The following is a 27,804-nucleotide window of genomic DNA, read 5'->3' on the forward strand; positions in this document are numbered from 1 at the left end:
CATTAAAAAGCCTGAAAAATTGAAATCTAAAGTATTTTTTTCATAGAATAATTAAAGGCTTTTTACAGTTTACAGTTGTTATTTTTTTAAAGTTTCCAAATTATGTATTTTCAAAAAGATTTTAAAATCTTTTAGAATAAATTCATTTTTTTTTTTTTTGGACGAAAATTTTTTTTTTTGTCATTTCTTGGTGGATATGAAAAAGAAAAAAGGTAATGAGAGTAATTCATATTATGTTATCTAGAGTTCAACCATTTTTTTTTTACAGTTTGCTATTTGTTCAGATTTTATTTATTTGAAAAAATACAAAACGTTGATTCTATTTTTTTAAATTCCTACCATTAATTTTTTTGGTTCCATTATTGTTGCTTTAAAAATGTAGCAAAATTCACTTAATAGATCTCCCAATATTAAAAGAAATTGGACTGATCGACCGGCCAATCAATCAGTGCACCCGGGCTAACCTAATAATCCTTTTAGATGACCTGCTCTTTATTCTCCACAATTCTGGTTAAACTGGAAAAAAGGGCATATTGGTTTAACTGGGATTCTGGGACGAAAGCAACGCTTACTGCTGCAGTCACAACAAACTGCAGAGCAGGAGCTCAGAGGGCACGATTTACGGGTTTAAGGAGGTGCAGAGGAAATGACTGCAGACCACAATCTGCAGGATTTGTCAAAGTGAGCAACAGGATGTCAGTTTTCACCACAATGTCAAACTGGTACCCAAAAAGTCACTGGAAACCGATGAAAACTCCACATATAAATAGACAAATAGCAAAATAGGCGTAAAGGAATGAGGAGCTGGAGATGTGAGAGTAGATTTTAATCAGAGGTGCTGAAGGAGGAGGCCAGAAAGGTCGAGCCAGGCTACTGGGTTAATCTGGCACAGACGTCTCCATAGATCCGATTGAGCATGTCTGAGTTTGTAGAACGTCAGTCACGGCAGCAAGAAAGACGATAAAAGAAAGTGGAGAGAGGAGGTGGGCACGGCCCAGAGGAAGCATAGATACATTCTGACACTCAGCGCGTGATTGGTTGGCATCTCCACTGGAAATAATCCCAGTGAAAGACGTCCCTGGGTATGAGCTCATCGGTTCTCCTGGTCGATGGCGCCCGCTGCGCACCTCCTGACCCCAGCCAATGTTCCACACATGACGGGAGGCGGGGAGCAGCTGGAGGGCAGGGTCACGGCCAAGTTAAGGGCATTCCCACCTGTCTCTGGCTCCTGCTGCAGCACAGCCAGGACCCTAGCGACAATCAAAGGAGGCTGAATACTGATCATCTGAAGGTTACAGCTCAGTCTTTTCCTTCGTGGAGCATTTTAGCCAAACTTTGAAGCATCCCGTCAGATAATGCAGAACAAACCTCCTCCCCTCCTCCATCTCCAGTCCCTCTTAGCTCCCAGGAATGCTTTGTGTCATCTGTGTCTCTGGCTCCTGCTTATAATGACTGCTGGTTATAAACATCTGCAGCATTAACACGGATCAGACCAAATTAGGGTGTGTTATGAGAAGGTTTTTCTTTAAAAAAAAAAAGGAGCATGATGGCCATCTTTCAGCTAAAGTATGAGGATTTCTTTTTCCATGACATCAGTTCAAACCAAAGCTAAACTCCTAACTGAGGAGGAATCAACTGTGTTAATGATCGGAATTCAATTCATTAATCACAATAAAAAAGAAACAAATAAAACAGCTGAATATTGAGTACACAGACCCGAAAGGTTAAAGGTCAAACTACAGCAGGCTGCAGTAGCAGCAATGTGGTCGGCCTAATAAATGCTGGATTTGATCAGGTTTAGGGCTGAAACAATTAATCAGATTCATCGATTATTGAAATAATTGCCAACTAATTTAGCAAACGATTAATCATTATATACTCTAAAACAGTCCTTTAGCTGACAGATTGAGGTTGTTGGGAACAGTGGTGGTTCTAGAGTCTTCCAGCTGCAGGGAGGAAGGATCTGTGATAACGCTCCCTGGTGCATTTAAGGTGCAGCAGTCTGTTAGTGAAGGAGCTCTCCAGTTCAGCACCAGCTTCATGCATGGGGTGGGAGACATTATCCAACAGAGATGTTCATTTAGTTAGAATCGTCTGTTTCCCACCTCCTGCACTGAGTCCAGAGGGCATCCAATCACAGAGCTGGCCTTCCTGATCAGCTGATCCAGCATTAGCTCTTATACCAGGTTTGTAAAAAAAAAAATACAGTAATTTTCGGACTATAAGCCGCAACTTTTTCCCCAATATAACAATGCAACTTATCAATGGACTTTTACAGTTAATGGCCACGAGGGTAATACCTAAATCTATGGATTTTACAATCCACCATGTTGACGTCACATTTGCTTCAACACACAAGTACGGTAGCTCAGTTTCCATGTATGGTTAACACAACTTTTCCTTATTCGTGCACATTAATTATGTTTTTGATAAAAATCCTTTGGCTAAAATGCCATCAAAACGCTTATAATATCAGGTGTGCCCACTGCCCGTCTATGCCTAGGGCCCCAGATTTCCTAGATTCGCCCCTGCTGCTAGCATGTCTTCTTCTATCCTGCTCCAATCGTCCAGCTTAATGTCCTCCAGTCTTCTATCATCGTCTCCTTCTGATCCAGCAGAGAAGTTCTGCTGCTCCTCCATGCAGCATGGATAAATGGGCCCATTTAGAAGAACTGAAGGAGTTTATCCAGAGTTTAGATTCACTAACAGAACCAAAGGAAGATTATTCCGGATCCTTGGATCCATCAAAAGGAGGAAATACTGGACTCTGGACTCATTCAGGATTCTGCTCTAATGAAGAAGGAACAGCGGTCCCTCTAGTGGGCATCAGTAACACTATAACACTGCAAGACATTCCTTCTAAGCGGCCGTTATCAATTAATCGAATAAAACAATATTTAATCAACAATTAAACCAAAATCGATTACTTGTTTCCAGAACTTCACCTTGAGCTTTCAGCTGCATCCATGGGTCATATGATGCTGAAGGTTCAATAACGTTCTGCCACCGTCTGAATGTCATTATGCTTGATTCAACTTAGGGGTATCTGAGTATAGGGGGGCATACTTTGGTAACGGAACAGATTTAATGTCTTAATTCACTTTAATGCTCTACTTTGGATTCGTCAATCAGATAAAAACGTCTTAGAGAATGTTTCATCTTCATATTCTAACTTTTTTGAAAACACGGCCGCCAAAATCAGAGTCCAAAATAGTTTCTATAGAGAGTTTCAGATAAAACAAGCTTAAAGGCAGTAAACATTATCTTTAACAAAACCTCATAAACTACTGACTCAAAGTCGTAAAGTACTGATAGCGAAACCACAAGCGAGGAGCATAAACACAGCTGAGGCGCTGTGCGACTCCACGGATCGCCCACCTTCTTTCAGGCTGTGATAGACCAGTCTCTCCTGATCCATCTTCAACAAGGCCTTCTCTAGGTCGTCTGCCATTGGGGGGGAGTCCAGGGGGGAGGGTTTAAAAGACAGGCAGCGGTTGGTGTCCAACATCATCACTCAGGGCAGCGATCGATTCTTTGGCGAGCGGAGAACATTTCTTTCACAGTCCCAGAAGCCGGGGCTCCCTGAAGAGGAGAACCTTGATGTCCGTCAAACAGACGACCAGCTCCGATCTTTTGGTAAAAAAAAAACCAAAACAAAACTCTGATCCAAGTCAGAGAGGAGAAATGCTGCTCCGTGTCAGCCTCTCTCTCCCTTTTCCTCCGTCTTTCCTTTGCAGTGGCGGCCGGCGAGTCACGACAGCGCAGCTCCTGCTGTCTCCCCAGGAGCCGGCTTCCAGAAATCAGCAGGTCGAGTCGCAGATTTAACAAAAGGAAGAAAGAGGAGGAAAGAAAAGAAGCCGGCGGCCGAGGAAGACAGGACAGCAGTGAGCGGAGCGAGTCCCAGTGAGGGCGGCTTTGGTTGCAGCTCCTCCTGAATCCACCCCCCCACCGCACACACACACCCACACACACACACACACACACACACACACATGCTCCAAGTGTTTGCTGATAAAGTTCTCCCTCAGCTGTTGCCATTCATTCACAGTTACAAGCTTGGGGGCGAGTGGGGGTGGAGGGGTGGGGGGTCCTGCCTGATCCAGACCACCTTCATGTTCAACGCAAACATCCAGAATAAAGAAAGTCATGAAACGAGCTCCTAAACAGCAGCTCCCTTTGAAAAGCGGTGACTCAGTCAGACCAGGAGCAGCTTTCAGCGATGAGCTCATCCTGCCTCCAGTAACACATTTATACAAACATCAGAAACATATAAAAGGAGGAGCTTCCTGCTCTAACCTAGACCAATATGATCTATTTCTATTAGATCTTAAACAGATGCAAATATAATCTCCTCTTTTTAGAGCCTTTCTGGCCATGCGGGTGAAAAGTAGGACGGGTTCTGTCGCCTGACGGTGTCTGAGGCCCATCGCTCCGAAGCTAAATCAATGCTAAGAAAGACAGGAATCATTTCTAAAGTCCCTAAAGGAGACAGAAAGATAGCTGGAAGGACGACAACAAACTGAAAGAAGGAAATCTGTTCATTTTTTTACTGTACAGTTTTGCTCTGTAGCAGCCAGCGGACCCCGCTGCTGACAGTAAACGCCCCCCATGCCCCCTACCTCCCACCCGTTTTAAATAGCAAGGCCAGCTGGTCATAAGTGGGCTATATTCAGCTTGGTATCACCTGTGCAGCCGCTGGGTAATGTTACAGCGGGGCACACGGCACCGCCCGCAGACACACAGGAGAAGGTTAAGCCTCCCTTTCTTAGACTCAATCTATTTCATTAGAGGACAAGAAGTTAAGATTTATTGATAGAAACCAAAAAACAGCACTAGCTGGAGCTAAATTAAAGTGAACTTCCTGCAGGTGACCTGTGGGACCAACACCTTAAACAAACGGCAAGCTGCAATCACCGTCTGATACGAGTGTGAGATTAAAGTCCAGCTGCTGCTATGATTCACGGTTTGGACAGGAAGCAGAGCTGGCGGCGCGCTCCTGGGATTAAGGCGGGGGCATCAACAGGCGGGGAACCGCAACCCGCTCCCAAAGCCTCTAAACATAATTGAACTTCACTGATTTTCACTCTCTGCATTTAACCCCTCCCCTGTGGCAGTGGGCTGCCATTGTACAGCACCCGGGGAGCAGTGTGGGGTTAAGGGTCTTGCTCAAGGACCCAAAGTGTCCTTGTCCTTCTGTGGGAGTGGGACTTGAACTCAGAACCTCAGGATTCCAAACTCTCTGCCCCGACCACTAGGCCACCGCTCCCCATAAAAGAGGAACATGGATGGTCTTAATGGAATATAAATAAATGGTTGAAATTCAGGAGTTTAGTCCACGATTTATTTGCTCATAAAAGATGGAAATGAACCGATCCAATATTAATATCTGCTCTCTATCAACATTTAAAAATAAATCAGATATTGGTGTATATTGGCCCAGTCCACAGGGAAGATCTATTCAGTCCGGGGAGTGGCGGCCCACTGGTTATGGCGTAGAGGGCATAGAGCTTGGAGGTTCTGAGTTCAATCCCCACTCCCACAGCCTGCCACTCTGGGTCCCTGAGCAAGACCCTTCACCCCACACTGCTCCCCAGGCACCGCACAATGGCAGCCCACTGCTCCCCAAGGGGATTAGTTAAATGCAGAGAGTGAAATTCATTTATGTAAATTGAAGTGAGGTTATAAACAGGGGTGCACCGATTAAGCTGACTGATCAGCCAATATTTACATGTGTATCAGCCTTTGCAGTGGTCTAAAAAAATCATCCTTTCAAACTCTAAACTCTGACACTGATGAACTCGATAACAACTGACAGTGTCAGTTATTTAAATAAGAAAAATAAATTTGTATCGCTTAAAAATCAGGATTGGCATGTCAGTAATCAGCTAGAAACCTTAAAGCTGTAGTTATAAATCTCTTTATGGAAATCCATTTTTGATTTAATAAATGCAGGCTAGAACAATTAATATAAATAACCTTAATGATCTATCTTTAAATTAATCTACTCCTTTAGTAATTAATTAATTGAAAAATAAAACGCTCATCCAATGAATTATCAAAATAATCGTTTGCAGCCCTACAACAAATTCAGCCAGTTTGAACCAGCAGTGATGAGAACATTCTGGAAACAGAAAAATATCGGGATCCACCGCTCTCCAAATTAAAATATCGGTATCAGATAGAAAAGTGAAAAAAAAAGTAGATCAATGCATCTTTTCTTAAAAGATTTTAGATAAAGTCAAATAGAAAATTAGCTACAAACACTAAACAAGGAAACTTTAGAATATCATATTTATTATGCAATTACGTGCCGATTAAAATATCGTTTGAATAATTATGTTGGATGTATTATAAACTGTATCTAATAAATTATTAAATAAATTGATCAAAGTGTGATCAAGCAAAATGTAAACAGCATTACATGATACCACCTGCACCTCTACAGAAAAATATTTTTAAAGAACTGTAAAACAATGTTTGCATTTACAGTAAATAACTTTTAATCTTAAAGACTGAAACAGAAGAAAATAAATTAGTGGTTTACTTCTAGCAAGCAGAGGCTGAAGGCTATGGAGTGAATTTTATTCCATTATTTCTGCAAGTAGAGACTATGTTTTGTAAAAAAAAAAAATAAATAAATAATAATAATAATAATAATAATAATAAAATACCGTAAATTCTCTAATATTGGCCTGTATTCCAATAGCGGCCGGGTCTCTAACATTGGCCGGTCTCGCTGTCAGAGGAGGTAAATAATGGCCGGTCTCTAATACAGGCCGGGGCTATAAACGTTTTTTCTGGGCATACCTCAACATTATACTTGTGGTAGTAACATACAAGTACCACAGCCCTGCGCTGCTGGACGACAGGCCCTGCTGCTGCCCGTCTGCGCGAGGAAGAGAACAGACACGCAGCAGAACAGGAGGAGCGCGAGTGATGAGGAGAATAAAGGGAGAGATGAAGAGGAGGAGAAAAACTGAGGAGGAGAATTAAACAGAATTGGAGGATTTTTATTTTTTTTTTTTTACTTCAAACCAAGCGAGACATGGTAACTGTACTTTTTCAATAAATGAACCTAGTGTTTTATAGGTTCAAATAGACACAAAATCTCATTTTTATTCATTCCACTGGTAGTCTGTTTTGCTCAAATAGCAATAGAGGCCTGTCTCTAATACTGGCCTCTATCCAATAAAGGCCTGGACCGCGATGCACTTGAGTGAAATAAAGGCCCGGGCCTATATTAGAGAATTTACGGTAGGTTTTAAGAGTAACCTTTTTCAAACCTGTTTTTTTTTTACATTTTATTTAAAAAAAAAAATTTTCAAATGTTATTTTAGACTTTTTTTTTTTAATCGGTTCTAACTTATTAAATATTTGCCAAGTTTTCTTTTTCAGTTTAAGTTTTACAAACTTTAGTGTTTTCAAATCCTCTACACTTCATGCCCAATACAAATGCTCGCTCTTGAGGAATGAAAATGTTGTTGCCAACACCCAGCAGACTGATAGAAATGTCATCAAAAGTGAAAAGAATGTGATCTGTAAAATTTAACTTTAGAAGAATGCAATTCGAAAAGAGAAATCTGAAAGGGGGAGATTTGAAAAAAAAAAAACACTAAAAAAAAAAAAATTAAAAAAAACAAAATTGAATACATTTAAAAAATTTTATCTGGAAAATAAGCCACTCTAAAAACCTACTAGAAGTTTTTCCAAGTTTCATTTCAGGGTTCCACTTTTTTTCTCCAAATTTACATTTACGGAATGTGTTTGCTGCAATAATGGAACAAAATACACTCCATAGGGAGAGGTTCTAAACATTCAACTCAGTTTTATTAGGGTTTTTTTCAGTCAGTCAGGATTAACACATCTTTTTCTCACATCTTTGTTTTCAAACTGTTATTTTGTTTTCCATTTGCAGCTGGACTGGAACTTTGGACTCATCTTTAAAATACAGAAGCAAACGCTCCCAATGAAACGACGGCAGATTTTAAGGCATCAGACTGCAGACGTTAGGGAAGAAGAAGGAGCTGAATAAAAGGTGTCAACGTACCTGTGCTGTCTGATTCGCAACCATAACACTACCCCATATCAGTGGGGGTCGGGGGGGAATACCAAATTGACTAAAACGGGGCCGGCCTGAGACAATTTGGTAATGATGGCCAATTAAAGCAAAACGGTCTCCTCCGCCCTTCCTCTTCTCAGAGAGCCAACCACCCAGTGAGTCCAGGCTGCTCTCACAACACTTTCAAAATCTCTTTAGTTTTGGTTCTTCATCCTCTACTTGGGTCGATTTGAGTCTCTAAGTGGATTTATGCAAACTCAGCTCCTTTCACTGCAAGCATTTGAGCCGGTAAATAAGATGATCTGCCATCTGAGTGAATATTTATGGTCTAAAAATATTACAAAAGAGAAATCTGATAAAAGAGTTGTTATTTTCTCTCATTTCAAATTTTAATTGTCTAATTTATCTGGTCATGACAAGGAAAAACACTTTGAAACTATTTAGATTTCACTTTTTGCACTGTAAGGAACATGGAAAACCTGACATGTTTACAGAGCAGTCCGAAATGACCAAAATCTGATTTTCTGCCCATTTGCTGTATCTGATCTTTTCATGGCCGTCTGAACAACACAGATCTGAATTGTTCCAATGTGACCCAGGCCACTCCGCTGTGTGGTCCTGAATCCGACACAAATCTGATCAGCCAGGTAGCATTCATCCGACCTGAACGCCATTATGCTCAACAAATGTCAATATTCTGTGTCATGCTACGGAGAAACAGTAAAAAAACAACTATGGTGGATGATGATGCTGAGAGGAGTCTTTATTTCTAACCTCCTTGAAAAGATTGTGTTTTAAATACCTTGGCTGAAATAAATGATAAGGAAATAAATGATAGATAACTAGGGCCCCGTCCACACGAAGCCAAACCCTGGCCTAAACGCACAAATTTTTCACCAAACCAGCCTCTCATCCACACGAAGCCGGCGTTTCGGGGGTCTGTAAACGATCTTTTTTTTTATTCAGCCTTCAGAGTGGGAAGATTTTGAAACGGCGTTTTCGCGTTTCCATCTTTAAGCTCTAACCGCATTTCTTTTTTACACGCATGCGTCATAGCGTCACCTCTAAACACGCATGCGCGACACAGTATCACAACAACAATGGCGCCGTACTGTGTTGAATGGTTGCTGCTCATGCTACTCACCCTGCTGTCAGGCTTACAACAGAATCTTCTTCTTCTGGAATATCTCCAGGAAGAACAGAGCAATATCGACCACATAGTTCAGCACCTGAATTTGACTGAACCACGAAAATGGACCCGCAGGGCAACCATGTATAAATATTACTGCGCATGCCCAACATTTCGTCGCCTATTTTTGCTTTGGCACCACAGCGCCACTTACAGGCCTGGCATACATTTTGCAGCGTTTTCATGGATTCGTGTGGACGATCACATTTATTTTATGTCTCTGTCTTTACGACAAACGTTCTGGAAAATATTAGCGTTTTCTGTTCGTTTTGACTTCGTGTGGACGGGGCCTAGATGAGCGCCAGCCCTACCATCCATGTTTACTTCCATAAACACAGAGCGTGCTTGCCACTTGTGACCTCATTGGGTCCTCTACTGTGCATGCGGGACACTCAAGTTGCGTGAATGCAGGTCACACAAGAGATCACATAGAAATCACATATATATGGACATATATTTGCAACTTTTTTCTGCTACTGGAGACTTTGGTGACAACATCTAAAAGCATCCAAATGAAAACTGGGAACAGATAAGCAGATCATGGCTTGTCTACAGTGAAAAGAAGGACTGGGTTATTTACTTTGGCCTTTTTGGAAACACAGGAAGGAGCAATCAGCTAAGTGAGCTTAGTGCTTGGAAAAAATCTTTCATTCCTTTAGAGACAGCATGAAAAGTCAGCTGAGTACAAAACATAGAGAGGAAAACAAGAAGAAAAGGGACAAGAAGAGAGGGACACAACCTAGAACAGATAATGGATGTCTATTCTATTAACATTTCTCTAACTGGACAATAGGTCTGTTTTATGTGTTGTCTTCTCCATTCAGAGGGCCCCCTGCCTGTCTTTGCCTAGGGCCCCAAATGTCCTAAATCCACCTCTGGGTGTAACAAAGTTTTGCAGAGAAAACCTCAGATTTTGTTTTCACTTTCTTTAGCAAAATTTAAACAAAGTGAGAGTTTCCTCCACTCTGCATCCCTCAGTCTGTCCTGACCCTCTGCCTTCAATATAAGACCTCCTGCCTTTGCCTTTTCAACACATTGTTCAGGTGAAGCAGTGCAGGGAGGGTCCAGGTGTTTGCGGTGAAGAAGGCTCTCCAACAGGGCATGGAATCATATGGATTATTTAATCCATCCTGGTATTAATCTAAGGCAATAAATCCCTCCTCCTTGAGGGGGAGAGATACTTTAAAGGACAGCAATAATTACCTCATGAATCCAGAACGTCTGGATGGCGGTTCTACAGAACGTCTCTGGGCTCCAGGAGCATAGCAGATAGAGCTGTTTGACCCTGGAACTGTGTTTGGCTCCTCCTTTATCCTTCAAACATTTCTAGGAATTTGCTAAGAGCAAAATAAAAATCCCACCCATCTCATTGTCTTTATGCAAAGGAAGCTTCCTGCTTGAAACCTTCAGTAAAAGTCATGGTTCATTCTCTCCTTTACAGGATTTTAAATCCACAGTAATCATTATTAGTTCTATTTCTGTCTAATTTCCAACCACAGCAGATAAACCATAATGTGGAACCGGTGGCAGATTTAATACGTGTTAAATGAACCCGTTTAAATCATCTGTTGCAACATGAGAGGAAAGTTTCCTTGGAAACCAGTTTGTGGAGCGGTCCGACTGGAGTCGAGTATCTGAAGAGAGTCTCATCATGAAGTGGCTGGAATCTCCAGTATGTTAATCTGCTGCTTCAACCACATATTTCCTAACCTAAACGATAATCCACAACCAAAAACAACCGGATCAAAAAAAAAACAAAAAAACATGGATGCCAAAGGTCCAGATCAGGCATCTTTGAACAAACCTGATGGTTAACCAGCAGAACATTTAAAGAACGCAGTCAGACGATGTCAGTCTGCCACAGGTCACACCAACCATTAACATTCCAGCCTTGGTGCTGGTTTTGTTTTTTTTACTTCACTTCCTGATCCCCCCCCCACTCTGAAATTTACCAGCACTCCCAACATTTGGCCAGAACTCAACACAGACATCAGATTTCACATCATCTCATCTCTGCACAGTCATAAGATAAGATAAAGTCTGATTGATCCACTTAGTGTTGGATGAAGCTCAGCTGATGTTACTGGCGGAGCTCCACGGCTGCCTTGGATCTGACTGAGAAAAAACACTGATTAAAAAAACCCAGCAGGAAGGCTGCTGTTAATAACTACCTACAACCACCCTTTTTATCCAGAGACATAAACTCACTGATATGGAGTCAAGTTTATTCCTTTATAATTAAAAAAGATCATATTTTAAAAATGAAAATGTAAAAAAAATCAATCCAGAATAAAAAAGTTTTTTTTAAAATAACTTTGCTGATTTTTCAGTTTGCTAGATGATTTCAACAAAAAATATTTTGTTGGAATGGTCCGTTAAACTGTAGTTTGGTCAGGTGGGTGTTTTCATAATACCCACATGTACAAAGGCTAACAACAAAAAAAACGGTTAAACAGGCGGTAAACACACTGCAAACACACGAATGATACAAAACTCTAGAGAACACAAACAAATACAAAGAAATAAACACCGTGCAACTGATCTGCTGCAAATCCACCAGACCACTAGGGGGAGTCACACAGGAGCAGACTGACCCAGAAGAAAGCTGTGGAAAGGAAGTAAAGAAGAGCTTTTCTTCCAAAGGGTTTGTGTTTGCTAGTAAAACTGAAAAGTTGGACAAACACACAAAAAATTAGGGTAACACACAAAAACGAAGCGAACATGGAAAGGCGAAATGTAAAGGAGAAAATTGGGATGAGAAAAGTGGAAAAAGTGTAATGTTAACATAAAAAGAAATTCTACCAGTAAACTGACACTGCATGATGGAAGTGCTCCACACCACTAGTGGGCGACGATCATCAACTCATAGAGAGCTTTAGTAAAGGCATAGACAGGATGCTAGGAGAGATGAAATGATTTAAAAAGATTGTAATGAAAACTTCGCTTTTCTTTCTTTCCTCTGGATAGCGTCATACTTTTCTGTTTTGGTTCATGGACATTAACTCGCAGTAACGTCTAAAGCCTGTAGGATTTTTTTGACCTTTTCGGGACGATTCTGGGGCCGCGTTTCAGCCTGATCGTGCTTCGTGTCGTATACAGGGGTATTAAGATTAGCGATTAGCCTCTCACGACCACCGCCTGATCAGCAATCGTAAAGTCAGGAGAAAATCAAACATGTTTAAAATTCAGTCGTCCGTCGTGCTGTTGAATCACAGCTATGAGCCGATTTACCAAAACCTCGAGCACTGCACATGTGCAAACAAGGGAGTTCTTCTTCTTTTTCCAGATTGAGTCCGACCAGCAGCATCTCTCTGCGCCGAGTCCAACTTGGTTTTTAGATGTACAGTGTGAGTCGGTAGATCGCATCAGAGCGTCAGGTCGCACAGTGCAAGAACAAACATCGTGAGATGTGAATTTTTATACCCTGTGGTTTCGTCATACAGTTTGAGCTGTAGCTCCGTGCAATGTATATGTGTATGCCCGGCTTTAGTTCTGCTGCCATAGGAGTTAATGATCGTCGCCCTCTAGTGGTCTGCAGCCCTTCCATCATGCAGCGATAGTTTGCAGCTTATCTCATTTCACTCCTATTTTTACTATTTGGAGCATCTTTGTTTCATGTGTTTGATTTAACTCTATTTTTATTTTATTTTTTTGAGTTTGCTGAGAATTTTGGGTTTGCATCTCTCGGCCACCGCAGGGAATAATCCATATATTATAAGCCTAAATTAGCCTTTCATGTTAGCACGTCCTCGATGCATCAACGCCTGAGCCGTCTGCTGCAGAGGGGACGCTCTCTTAGCAGAAGTCATTTCATTGTCCTCATCTAAAACAAAGGATGTCCAACGATACCGACGCAGATTAACAGATAATGGCAACACAGCAATAAATAAACAATGAAGCCAGAGTCTGAGAGGCAGCTGATTGCATCTGCCACCGCAACCCTGGACTGCAGAGGAAGGAATGAGGGAGGAACGCTGACGCTGAGCAGGAGGCAGAGACGGAGGAAAATAAGAGTCTGGGTTGGGGTGTTCCCTCCGTGGCTTTATAAGCCCCTCTATGTTACATAACCAACATCTGAGAAAGGTTTTTACTGTAGCAAACCCCATAACCTCATGCCCCACTTAAAGAACATGACTTTATTCGCTCCATTATGACCGATTCTCCTCTCCGCCTCTCAGGAACGGGCTTCCTGGTGGCAAACGGAGACAGATGGAGCGCAGCGGGAAGATTTCCCAAAAAGTTTACACTTAAAACCATTTGCATCAGGTTTCACAGACCTCTGTCTACCCCCGCCCCCCGCCACCACCACCGTGTGGCACATCTAATATAAGCCTGGCCGCTGATTGGCTGCAGCGTCAGGGTTGTTTATTAGACCCCAACCTTCAAAGTGGTCACAGACTCCACGTTTTATTCTTCTGATCCAATTTTGTCTTAGAAAAGAACTACATTCAATTCAACAGCATAAAAAAAATAAACCTTTGGCTTTTTAAAGACTGATCATAGGGATCTGAATCCAAGCTGTGCCCTTTAATTTGCTCTGACTGCACGCCAAAGCTCTGCAGCACCAATAACATTTCGTTCAGGATGAGATCCTGTGAGTTCGAGTATCATTCTGTCAAAAGTCGCTTGGGAAAGTCTAGCCTGCAGCTCTAAGTTCAGCGGCCGCTGCTGTGAACAAGCGTCTTCTGTCTGAGTCAGAGATATGACACAAGAGTCCCATTAGTTAACGGCCGGCGTTAAATGTGCAACATTTGCTGTTTGGTAGCAGGTGACTCACAGGCTAATGGCTGTTGTATTATTCAGAACAGAATCAGAGCAGGATGAGGTAACGTATCCTGTTTGTGTGACACAGCGTTCCTGCAGCAGCAGATCTGCACGTGTGACGGCAGGACGCCGTGTGAGCCTGATGGCATGAATGCTACAACTAAACCTCCAATCATGTGGTGGAGAAGCGGACGGTGCGCTTCGCTGGTAAAGACGTATAAAAAGCTTTAGGTTAAATCTGCATCGTAGCACAATCTGTCTGGTTCAGAGTTCTGCAGGATTCATGATCCAAAGAGATGTTCTCTGCTCAGTTCAGCTGAATAAAACGTAAACCTTTTGATAATGACGCAAAAATTGCTTTCATTCTTCTTACATTTTAAGGTTTAGTGAAGAAAGATCAATCTGTATGATTGCATTGAAAGAAAACAATTCTTAAAGGTGTGTCTCTCAAAAAAAAAAAATGTATTTGCATTTTTGCTATAAAAATAATAAAAAGTTTGATTAAACTTTGATGAAAGTTTAATAAAAAGCCTGATTTTGAAGCCTGATTTCATTTATTTATTGTTTGTTTTTGTTTTTCAAAATAAAATTTTTGAAAAAAATAAGATTTGAAAAATAAAATTTAAATAAAGCTGTAAGAATCAAAAATGTAAAGTTTTTTAAATTCCCATTTTTGAAAGAGTTTTTTGCTTTCAATAATACTAGAACTAATTTCTCTCTATACTTAAAAAATGTATTCGTTTCATGCGTCTTTATTTATTTTATTTTATTTTTTTCAAATAAGAATAAAACTTTAAAGCTGAATTACAACTGTGATAAAATCGTATCGGTTAAAATTGGAATCGGCTTTTTGAAAATTGATGATCGGCCAGAAAACTGTAATGCTATGTTCAGACCGCACGCATTGGAAGCAGCAAACTGCAGGCAGCAGGATAATAAAAATCCAACATATTTAGCCGGCAGGTTTCTACATTTTAAGTTAATTTAGACGTTAATAAACTGTTTCAGAGGAGTGATCATAGCGCTCTGCATCAGCAGTGCTGTGTCTGTCTCCCTGCCAGCTCCCAGATCAGCTTCTCTGATTGGTTGATGTGGCGCGTCCAGCAGCTAAAGTTAAATTTTTCCGACTCCAGCAGCTGTTGCTTTCGCAGCGCGTCCCGCGCATCCGATGACTTTGCAGTGTGCGGTCTTGAACGTGGCATAATCAGTTAATCTCACCAGAAAATATCACTGGTATCTTCAGGGTCATTCTCACGCACAAAGTTAGGGCAGTTATTCAGTTTACAAATAGGAAAAAAATGCCTTTAGTAGGCCTATTGTTTAACTTTTAATTGCTTCTTAAGTTCTAAAGAGCCATTGAGGAAGGTCCAAAGCTCTAGATCTAGGTTGGATAGAAAACTCCATCAAGACCCTGATTGTTTTCTTGGGGAAATGATAATTATTTTTGTTGACCCTGTGTTAATAATGTCAAACAGCGTAAAACTGACCCTCAGCATCACCGATCCTGCTCCATGCTCGGCATGCTTCCACGTCTTTACACTAAATGTTAGACGGATCAGGAGGAGCTTTCATCTAAAGCACTGATTTCGCTTTTTTTGATTTCGCTCAGAGTCTTAGGAAGACAAGATGTACCGAAGCAAATGTTCATCCCTGCTTCTCCTTCTGGCACCGCCTGCATTTCACAACAGCGATTGCATTTTGCAAATTACAGTCCACGCTGCATGAGTGGGCCTGTACCTGTGGGCGTGCAGGCGTCGTGTTCCTGTTGCTACGAGCTGAAGAAGAAGAAGAGCTTTTTCTTTGGCTGAAGGCGAGAGATCGGATCAGAGCGACAGGATTTTACTTGATCACAAATCAAACTTCTGGAGTGTGTTGGTGCATGCAGAAAAATACCTCGCTGTCAGAAGGTACCGTGAAAACCAAACCAGAGCCATGTAAGCGTGTCTGACGTTCCTCTACTGATGGCTTTGGTTTAGTGGATTTCCAGCCACATTAATCCACAGAGAGGCGATTGTGCTTCCCATCAGGACGTCCATCCGTTAGATTACATGTCCTTCAGCTCAGACCTGCAGCAGCTGTTTACTTTGACTTAAATACCGCTTTCCTTCCTCCTGACTTGCTTTTTCTTTTTTCTACTTTCTCATCCGTCATCTAATTAAACAGACACCTCTTCTTCATCTCCTTTTTTGCTGTGCATGCATCTATCTGACCATCTTGCCCCTTTCCTGCCCCCCCTACTCTCATCCTGACGGAGCGCTTTGAGGCCTCCGGGTCTGTTGCATAACGCCACCATCAGCTGCATCACCGTTAGCCAGGCTGCCCTGCATCTTCCAGGAGGCCGAGAGCTTCCAGCTGCAGGTTTCTTTAGATTAGGACAGAAAACTGATCGTTTCTGCCTCCCTCCAACCTGAAAGCATTAAACTCTTGACTTCACCAACTTTGCATATTAGCGGAGCATTCTGATATATGAACAGGCTCAGATGTCCACCATGTTCCTGTTCATTGGAATGTAGGAAAACATCATTTGTTTTTTTTTATTTGATTAATTATAACAGATTAAAAAAGCCCTCTATGTTGTATGGGTTTGCTGTCATTCTCTTTCTCCTTTTCAGATTCTTTTCCTTTATTATTTTTCTTCCCTGTCCCTCTTTTGGGTTCGGCATTATTGCAAACCTGTAAAGTTTGGTAACAAAAATAAATAAAAAACAGTTTGGGTGAACGAAGGGGGCTCTTCCCTTGGCAAAGCGAATGTGTTCAGTCCTGTAGCCATCTATGAACCTTCCTTTCATCTTTCTGTGTCCATCTTTTTTTTGTTTTATTGAGAAAATGTCCTTCTATGGAGTGACTTTTGTTCCATTATTGTTGCAAAAAAAAAAAAAAATTTTTAAATGAAAATTTAAAAAAACATTCATCATTATATTTAAAAAAAAAAAAATTTGTGAGTAACTTTGCTGTTTTTTAATTTCTTTATCACAAAGTAGTAGAAATATGTCCTTTGCATCACTTTGCTCCTAACCGCACCTACTGTGGGAAACCTCCCTGAAGCACCCAGGATCCCTGCTTTCTGCAGGCTGTGCAGAAACAGCGGCGTTCTGGAAGGATCCGCCTCTGACTGAACCCTGCAGGTCGTTCTGCTCAAATCTGGAGCAGAGCTGACGCCTCTAACCTACTTTAGCGAGTTCTGCTGTGGATCAGAGAGTCTCGGCTCTCGTTCGGTCCGAGCAGCTCGTCTGGATCACCGTCAGCCAAACTATCTGCTTCCACAGGGTTCTAGTCGGGCCCGCCAGCCCCACCCGCCTCCTTTGCCCTCGGGAGATCGATTTATTCCACAGGTGTGCAGTTTTCTCCTACTTTTTCCATTTTCCCTACAGAACCTCGGGGTGAGACCCTAAAGTCTGGCATGCACAGAAACCCTAGACCCTGACCCAGTTAAACCCAGAAACCAGTGCGTTTCCATGGCAGCGACACCAGCAGAACCTGCAGACTTTACCTGACTGGATGGTCCTGTCCCTCTGCACCATGCCGGAGACAATCCGTCCTTCCCGCCTGGACTAGCGATGCATGCTCCGAGATGACGGACGGCCGGCCGGGCGAAGCGTCCCCACACCATCCACCCAGAGAGGCGTCAGAAATGTTCTCCTGCAGGCAGCAGCTGGTTTTCCACAGGCAGCTGTACCTCAGACTCTCCTCTCTAGACCGACTCTACAAGTGTGAGCATGTCCCGGCTCAGAGGGCGTGAGCGGCGGCGCCTCCTAGCTCCTTGGATAACAACACATAAGTTCCACTCTCCTATATCTGATCTGCTACTTTTTGCTCTGACTGGTTCCTCTAAGGTCCTCGACCGGTTCAGGAATAAGAAACAGAAAAGAAGTGAAGTCCCAGTAGCCACTCTTCAGTTCTTCCTTCCCTCTGAGAAGTTATGCAATCAGACATGACCTCCCCCTTCCTTCAGCCTCCCCATCCTCCACCTCCTTCCACTCCTACACTCTGACAGCTTTTGTTAGCAGCAGACTGGTTCAGAGGCCAGTTTGGAACTGGGAAGACAGGAAATGTTCAGAGCTCTGCAGGCCAGCCCGTCTAGAATCCGCCGTCATGCACGCGTTCGTCTGGATGATAACAGATCTCAGAACGCAGGGAGGAATCTGCTGGAGTAAACAAACCTTTCTGGATGTCAAACAGGACGCTCAGCGGAGCTCCAGTGCAGAAAACATTCACTCAGATGTTTTCCTCCGAGCTTCAGGTTTAAAGTGGAACTTTTATTCGTCTAGTTGAGTTTTGCAGAATAAACACAGATTTCTGTTGAAACACTGGATGAGGAGCATCTCTAAGCTTTAATCCTCACTGCTGTTTTCTCCTTTTAATCTGTTTCTACGGAGTAAACTTTGTTCCATTATTGTTTTATTTTTCATAATAAATTTTTTCTAATTTCTCTTTTCAAATCGTGTTTTCTGGATCACACATCTGGGGGCGGGCTTTCCTCTGGACTGAGGAGCAAAGACTCTTTTCTATTGGTCTGCTTGACGTTAGTTGCAACATTTTTACTGGTCGGCAGTGTTTGGTTCGGGCTGGAAGTGAAGCGAATTTGATCTTTAAAACACTTTGAAAACAATGAAATTCATCAAAGTTAGTCCGAGAAGGAGAAATAAAAAAAAATACAATCTAAAATCTATAAAAAAGAAAAGGGGGCGTGTTTTGGTGGGGCAGTGGTTAGCGCACACGACCCGGTTTGAATCCAACATTTGGTCCTTTCCCGTATGTTAAGGGTTCCTACAGCATAAGGTGAGTTAAACTCAAGACTTTTTAAGACTTTTTAATGCCACTTGAAATAAAAATTTAAGACCAAATTCACAAGAAACAAGAACAACTTGCTTGTGACAACTTAACCCAAAAGGTTTATTTTAACATAAACCACTGCACTAATGTTTCAAATTTTAAAAAGCTTCCCATACAGGAAGAAAGCTAAAAACACACAAATGACAGATATATTTGTTTATTTAACTGAATTCACAAACTTTGTTTTAGCAGGGAACAAAACAAATCAGTTTTAAAGCCCCAACATAACCAGTGCTAAGTGTTTTTTGCAGCTATTTTTCTTTGTATGGTTTTCTTAGTATGTTTGATTTGGTGATAAGTGGAGGCGTTGCAGAGACAAGCGTGGAACAATACTGAGAAATACTGGCTGTGTCTCTGTAACTCCATTTTGACGCTTTGTGTTTCGCGCTTCGCATGTGCGACTCCACTGCCTTAATTCCCATCGTTCTGAGCTTGAATGACTTCTTGCACCAAATCCACTGAGCCTCATGTATGTTCCCTGGTTTTAGCCATGGAGAAAACTCTTGGCTGGAGACAATTTTCGTTACATTTACACTTGCTCATATTTTCCAGACATAAAGTTAATGGCGCATCTCCCAAATGTCCCGGCCGCAACACGCTTTAATTTGTTCCGCTATCGGGACCGAACCAGTAATGGCGAGCCATTATTATTTTTAAATACAAAAAAAGGTAAATTTTAATGTTTTTTGTTGATTACACAAATAAATCATAATAAAAATAAACCTATTTATGATGTTTTAAAAATTAAGATCGACGAAAGACTGATTTAAGACATTTTAATACCAATTAAGGCCTTAGTTTTATTTTGAAGAATTTAATGCCTTTTAAAACTTTTTAAGGACCCACGGGAAGCCTGATGTTACTCCCCCTCTCTCATACCCCCGTTCCTGTCAGCCTTCTTTCCAAAAAAATGAGCCACAAGTGCCATAAAAAAAAAAAAAAAAAAAAAGAGAAACTTTGGAAAAAAAGAAGAACCTTTTCCTATAAATTCAAACCGGGGAAAAAAAGCTGAATCAGCAAACAGAGAAGAAACGGTGATCAAATAAGAACCAGGGTTTAACATCAAAGGCCAGTGATAGCAGGGAGCCCTCAGCATGATGCTGCCGCTGTAGAGGGGTGTCCTCAGGATAAGTCTGCCCCAAACATCAGATATCTTCACTCCTGACCCGTCTGCTCTGCTCCGAGGCCGCCCTGCTGTTCTGACAGTAAATGCTGGACGCCATTAATCAGGAGACTGCATCAAATGTGTGAAACGCTCACACTCTCTTTATCACTCAAACGATGAGCCAACGCCACGTGTTAAAGTTTGTGGCTGTAAGGTGAAGAAAACATCATAAACTTAAGGGTGTAAAAACATCTGCAAACATCGGCGTAATGAAAGAGCGAGCAGGAGAGGCTGCAGCGTCTTCTCTGCCGATCAGCCTGCATCAACACGTCTGCCTGACAGGAGGAAAGCGTCAGGAAAGGTCCAACAGCAGGAAGGAGCGCTGGCCTGAGGCTGACGGCAACTTTAAAGGTAAACAAGGTCCTGCGACGTGACGTCACACTCTGAAACCAAACGGACAAAACTGCAAAAACATCTCCTCTATGATGCAAAGATGTGCCGAGTATCTGCAGCCAGCTTCAGGTTTCACCTCCAATCAATCTCTGCTTATGTGGTGAGACAGGAGCAGAGCTTTGTTATGCTAAAGACCCTGAACTGGATGCACTGGTGGCCCCGCTGCTTCCAGGATCCTTCATTTACACCAGAGATAAGCCCTGGCAGACCTCCAGGCACTCACTGTTACTCCATTTCTATTGCACTTCATGAAGCAGGTGAGACAGTTTGCCATTTCAATAAAATGGTTCATTTTCATAAAATACAAAAAAAAAAAAAAATCTAATTTCAACCAAATAATATCTAATTGTTTTATTCTAAGGGTAAAAAAAAAACTCAATAGATTTCAGATCATCCTATGTCCTGCTTGAATTTAGGGCAAATAAGTGACGCAACATCTGCATGAAGGAGAGAAAAGCAGCAGCAACTAAATTATCAATAAAAACATCTACTGAAGGAGAATAAGGTTGCAGTAAAAAAAAATTTAAATAAAACGGGTAATTTTAGCAAATTTACTAATCATAAAGAAAATCTCATAATAGATAAGAAAATACATTCAAAGCTGAATATTTTCCACAGACGATCAGAACGAGAAAAAGCATTTCATGAACGGTGAATAATGGGAAAAATAAGCAAACATGTCAGATGATTAAATCAGGTGAAAGTTCATCGCAGGTTCATCGATCCTCACCTAAAACTCAAGCAGACCTGCAGCCGAGCGCGCAGCATTAAGCCGCCGCCGCCGCAGGAGGGCGGCACGCAGGACAAAAGCCAATTAGGAGCAGAAGCTGCTCCGCTCCTTATAGTCACTTTAAAGCACGCAGACTTTCACCTCAGAAACACCCCTTTAGTTTAACTCTGTCACTGAGTTATGGTGGTTTTAATTCACATGATCTAAAAGCAAACTGTTATTCTACAGGAGTAAATCTCCTTAATACAGAGAATTTAACAACAAACTGAATCAATAAAATCTCCTTGTACTGATGCAGGGGGAACATTACTATAAATGTTAAACAAAAAGTAAAGTTTTTTTATCAAACAGCCAAAGTAAGATTTATCTCATAGCAAGATAAATATAACATTTGAGAGGAAAACTACATCTAAGCTGCAAATAAAAGTTCAATACAAGCCCAAGTTCAGTCATAAGAAAGTCAAATAACCAGAATTCAAACTGCGCTGCAGGAAGAAGCTGTTTTTAATAACGGCGTATTAAAAACACTCCATGCAGCAGCTCTGCTGTGGTTCTCTTGACAGCAGGATCATCAGTCTGTCTGCTGCAGATCATCCTGAGTTAAAGAGTCACACAACCCTGAGGTGTTCCAGTGTTTTAGAGGAAACCGTTCCCCTTCAGTCTGTGCAGAAAACTAGAACCCATCTGGATCCATGTCAGTTTGCTCAGGTTGGAAACAGCCCTGCAACCAAAAACATGCAAACAACTCATTTTCTCCCTGGAAGATCAAACCAAGCAGAGTCGTCTACAGGAAACCAGGAAGCAGCAGGATAGAAGGGAATAAACCAGCAGCGCTGCTGCTATCAACTGGGATAGGAGATGTGGAGCCAGGTTTATTACTCATGTGGAGTTTATTGGGTTATTTATAAACAAAAATAAACATTTTATAGGTAGAGATTAGAATCAGAATTATACATCCAGCCACTGCGCAAATAAACCCATCAAAAAACAGCAAACAATCAGAGATGCTAAAGTGGAAATTAAACGTTCAAGCAAACTAACTTAATTCACAACATTTTGTCTACTATTATCAACAACTAAATTAGGGCTGAAACAGTTCAATTAAATAAATCAATTATTGAAATGATAGTCACCTAATTTGGTTTTTAATTGATTTTAGCTGACAGAGCGACTCACAGCTTAGAATTACATCAAAATTGTGAAAACAAATATATAAACTTTTTGCATTTAAGATAAAAAAAACACGTTTTCTTCTGTCAATCTGCTCTATCCAGACGTCCTCAAGTGGAAAAGCTAGTTTCACCTGGTTTATTTGGACCTTTGACTATTTGATTTTTAATTGATGCATTAAAAAAATAAATAAATTTGCAATATAACCGTTAGTTGCGGCCTAAAAATAAATTACAAAGGTGATAAATAGAAAGGTAAAAGAACAAACAAAGCTTTGTTTTATAATTCTTTGGCAGAACGCCGCCACGTTGCAGTGCAGAGCGGTGATGTCACGGGGTCGGTCGATGCCTCAGCTAGTAGATAAATACATTAATAATAATATATGTTAAATGGCCTGTACTTATATAGCGTTTTTTTTTATTAGTCAGAAGACTTGACCAGAGCACTTTACACTACATTCAATCATTCACACACACTGATGGTGGCATCAAGCTGCCCTGGGGCTCACTAACAGAATTGAGGCTGCCGTACGCCGACGCCATCGAACCCTCTGGGTGAAGTTTTGCCAAACGACAGTAAAGACGTCTTGAGAGCAGTACTGAGCAACATTTTGTTTTGCATACACTCTGTGTACAAAATGACAAAGTCTGTCTAAGTTTAAGGCCAATGTAATCAGAAGAAATTGTCATTTTCCCTAATATATAAAGAAAAATAGAAGTTTTTCAGTAAGAAATGCTTTGTTAAAACATAACCGAGATCATTCATGCTGATAGAGGCACTTACATTTTATAAATTTTAACTTAACTAACTTTTTAAAGCAACTTTTTTACGTTTCAGTTAGCTTTTTAACTTTTCCACTTAATTTGATGCAGTTTATTTATATAGCGTTAATTTAGTCTTTTTTTTTTTACTTGTTAACCCTTTAAAGCCCGATCCAAGAATAAAACCAAACAGAAAATTACTTTTTTTTGGCTTGAAGTCCTTATTTGGCCTTTTAACAAAATAGGTAAAAAGAAAAAACAAAAATACATTTTTGATATTAATAATTTATTACTATGCGATAAGTCAACATTATTTTTTGTGTAGTCTTCTACTGGCTGTTATCAGGTAGATCTGATTGTGTACAATAGGATTTGGAGCAAAGTTTTTACCATTAAATTATGCAAAAGGTGTCAGATGCAAAACATTTCAGAAACCGTATGTATCAAATATGATACAGGGTTAATTTACAGCAGGTAACATGTCCCCCCAGGGGCTCATTTATTTGGAGAATGCCTAAACGTCGTGTGCATCCATGTAGCAGCATCTTTGCTGAATGGCTGGATATAAATCTTGTGCTTCTAGACCTCACTGAGGGACGGGGGGAATCAATTTTTAAGGGGTAAGGAAGTGATCAAATGGTAAGTTGCCCCAATCAGACCCATCAATCTTTGAAATATTTAAAGTGCATCCATGACTTCTTAAGATGAAACACATGAATACAAATGCAAACGTTTAATCTTTTCATGTCAACACCTACACCTGTTCTTACTGAGTGGAATCTGAGCCCACAGCAGCAACGGGATAAAGACTAAAGCTGGATCAGGTCTGCAGCGCCGTACAGTTCTTCTTTATTAAAATGAACATTTTTCTAACTCAAACAGCCTTTAGACTGAACATGTGAGACAAACGACTCCCACTCACCGTTCTTGCGCTCCTGTATGGGCAGCAGATTAGGAGCCGGCTGAAGCGAGAGCTCCTGAAGCTCATTGGTCACCGCCTCGCTCTGAGGGCTCGGGGCCGAGCCGGACGCCCCTGCAACCTCCATAGCTCCGGCGCTGGGGTCACCGCCTTTCAGGGGGTCAGCTGTTGCCATAGTGACTGGAAACACTGCAATAAAAACCAAGATTTTAAAGTTAGAGATGCACCAAGAAACCAGCTGGCAGTACGATCAGCCATTGAAAAACAGAAATAATATCAGATCTTTTTCTGTTCAGGGATTGGATTTCATCGAAGGGAGGCGGGTTCACGCTAACACCAGCGTCCTACACAGAGGAGGCTGTTTGCTTTAGCATATTTATCAGATTAGAGATCATGAAATCCTTTCTGCAGAGCGGCGCTACAATAACAGTTCTCGCCCACACCCACTGAGACGCCACCTCCTCTATTAAAAATAACTACTGACCGGCTTAGGCCTTTATAGATATACAACACACTGATTAACCATTTGTTGATGCAGGAACGATTAACTCTAATTTAATGCTCTTTAACGCTCCTTTAATGCTATTAGAAATATTTCTAATGCCATCAACAAGTACCCATTACTCTCATATATATCTATATATACATATCTATATATATATATAGATATATATATAGATATATATATATCTATACATATATCTATATCTAGATATAGATATATCAATATATATATATCTATATCTAGATATATCAATATATCTATATCTATATCGATATATAGATATCTATACAGATAACATCTATATAGTTATACATAAACCTATATAGATATCTATATATATATATAAATATCTATATCTCTATATATCTATATATATATCTCTCTCTATATATATATAGAGATATCTATATCTATATATCTATAGATATATATAGATATATAGATATATAGATATGTATATATATGGAAGTTACACGTCCAGCACCCCCTAGGGCTGCAACTGATTATTTTGCAAATCCATTTATCTGCAGATTATTTTTTTGATTAATCTATTTAATAACCGGATAGCCAAAGGTTCTTAAAGAAGATTTTGTATGAAAGTAAACCAGCTGAAATTAAAACTCTTCCACTTGAGGAGTTCTGGATAGAGAATATTGACAGACAGAAACATTCATTCAAAATATTTATATATTTTTTTTTTAAATTTTGATATAATTCCTTCCCCAAATGGGTGGCTCTATCATCTATCATCTAAAGGCATGTTTTACAGTCTCTATTCTCCAGTTTATGATCGACGATTATTTCAATAATCGATTAGTCATGATTAATCTGACTGCTTTTTTCAGCCCTAGATTATATAAAGATTTCAGCAGATCTAACAGTAACCATGATGCTGACAGCCAGGATTATAATCACCCACTGTGTATCGTAGGGTGGAACATCTGCTCCATAACTTGATGCCAGCTCAGACAAAAAATAACAAAGATTAAAAAAATAAAGGCTTTAGGAAAAACACGGTTAGCTATCTGTTCCTGGAAACAAGGTACCATGAAAAACAAATCGAGGAAATAAGGAGAGTGCGAGCCATAGGCTGGGAACTAACAGAGCTGGGACACAATTTGCATGTTTGAGCTTTAAACAACTGTTGCAGCTCTTAGAAACAGGCAGATTTTAATCTCCCTATTTAAGCTGTTAATAGTTTCTCTTTCACTTCCAGACATTTAGTCATTCTAACAATTTAACAGCTCCAGGCATTTGGAGAAAGAGACAATGATCCTCAGCTGGAATTAAAGTGATAATTAGCTAAGATGTTAGATAAAGGACCAGTTAGAGACCGGTTCTGAGTGTTTACCCAGTAAGACGGGAGGAGAGAAGCACAACAGAAACTCTGAGGACCAATCAGCAGATTTCCTACTTTGTCTCGTTACACAAAGAGAAATCAGTTGGTTTAATTGGAATTTAAAGTGACAAACCGGAACTAAGGACAGATGGTGTGTATGGAGTGGGTTTTGGTCCATTATTGTTGGAGCAAAAAACATGTTTTGTAAATGCAAAGTAAGAATATATATATATATATATATATATATATATATATATATATATATATATATATACAGAAATGAAACAGAAAAATGTCTGAATCAAAAAAACAGTTTTAAGCATAACTTTGCTGTTCACTGTGCAAATTTTGTGCATATTTTTGCCCTTTTCAGGCCCACTTTCCAATCATGCGAGAATTTTCGATGGGCCCGACATTCAGCTGATCGTGCATCATGTATTGTACAGGGGGTAACTCTGTACAACGAAAGCGCAGGGTTTAATCGCACAGCGTATGGCCAGAGTACTCATATTTTGTCTTTAGTATTTTACTTAATACATTTTCATTCTTTTATTTTCTTATTTTTTGCTAGGTTTCATTTTTGTTTTTTTAGCATACAATAATTGCATTTTTTTAATGAATTGCTTTAGTAAAATACTTTTAATTTTAAAAGATGAGAGAGCATTTAAAAACTTTTATTTTATTCAGATAAAACCTAAAAATTAAAAGAAAAACATTTTACCCTCAAAAACATTGTTTTTCCATTTTTCTAATGTTTCCATTTCCAATTTTAACGATTATGGATCAAAGTTCTCTCCATAGTATTAAAACAAATGAAAAACAGGTCTTTGCTTCCAGTCGTGTTTAAGTCCCCTTTACTGTATAACCCTCAAATAAAAACAGCTTTCAGAAATCATTTCAATGGTGAATAAAGCCCAGATAGAGGAAAGTTTGTCAGCAGCCATGCAGAGCAAACAGCAAACAGCTGCTGTCAGATGAAACAAATGGAAATTTATGGCTCAGCCATGCAAAACGTTATGCTCTGGAAAACCACTTCATTTAACTCCCCACCCCCACAGTGAGACACGGTGGCGGCAGCCGCAGGCTGAGGGAATGCGTTTCAATCGTCTGAGAAGATGGCAACCCAGTTCAGGTGCATTGAGGGTGAAAGCCATGATTTCTACGATCACTGCTGGGATTTCACCGCTATGTCTTCGGATGCTCCGTGTTATCACCACAGACCGCATCATCAAGCAGGAGGGGCTTCAGCTGCGTGAAGCTGACGCCCCGCCCACATGAAAAATAACAGACTGATTCGTGAATGCAGTTAAATGATCACTTGTGCTACTTTTGGTTCAGAGATATTAAAGATTATTTAATATCTCTAAATGATTTGTTATAGATTCTGAACGCTTTGTGCTGCCTTGAATTTATTTTTTTATTTTGATGTCACCATCCCAGCAGACGTTGGCGCTGCGCTCGTTTCTGGATATAAAGTTATTGCATAAAATGTCCTACTTGTGCTGGCATTGAACATAATATATACTGTTTCACAATCTTCAGTCGATCAAAAGCCTCCCAGATCCTTTAGTTTGGATCTGCCGTTACCCCTGGCAACCCCATAGCATTTCCTGTAAAATATCTCGCCACTGGGACTTCACAATAAAAGCGTAGGTGAAATGTAGCATTACAGACCGCTGCTCAAATGTTCTCGATGAACAACTTTGGAATCGGTTTGGGGAGACCCTCGATTTTTGGAGAAGAACCAGAAGCACTGAAAAAGTAGGTCACTTTGGTTCATGCAGATTCAGCAGTACTTCCTTGTAGATCTACCCACGCAGAGAGCAGGAGTGCTGGGAAGTGGGCAGTGACAGAGCGAGGTCTGAGCTGGAGGTAAGGGAGGACAACTAGTCCTTCTAGGGCTACATTGAAACCTCTTCAGGGTGTCCCTTCTTTCCATTTTAACTGAAAAAAAAAAGATTCGTCTCAGCTCTTCTA

General features: G+C 40.7%; 1 protein-coding gene across 5 annotated transcripts in view; it reads right to left on the minus strand.

The window, feature by feature from the left end:
- Positions 1-27,804, minus strand: part of mkl1 (megakaryoblastic leukemia (translocation) 1) — a 66,965-nt gene that overhangs the window by 32,353 nt on the left and 6,808 nt on the right. For 3 of the 5 annotated variants that reach the window (XM_015387573.1, XM_015387571.1, XM_015387570.1), the window contains exon 3: positions 23,987-24,172. In XM_015387573.1, the coding sequence (XP_015243059.1) occupies positions 23,987-24,158 (172 nt within the window). In that variant the 5' untranslated portion in view covers positions 24,159-24,172. Of the gene's footprint in view, positions 1-3,378; positions 3,679-17,502; positions 18,347-23,986; positions 24,173-27,804 lie in introns of those variants that run through there. The other 2 variants (XM_015387574.1, XM_015387572.1) reach the window with 2 other exon arrangements.

The sequence above is a fragment of the Cyprinodon variegatus genome, unplaced genomic scaffold (assembly GCF_000732505.1).
Source record: "Cyprinodon variegatus isolate N-32 unplaced genomic scaffold, C_variegatus-1.0 Scaffold398, whole genome shotgun sequence".
NCBI classification, from domain to species: domain Eukaryota; kingdom Metazoa; phylum Chordata; class Actinopteri; order Cyprinodontiformes; family Cyprinodontidae; genus Cyprinodon; species Cyprinodon variegatus.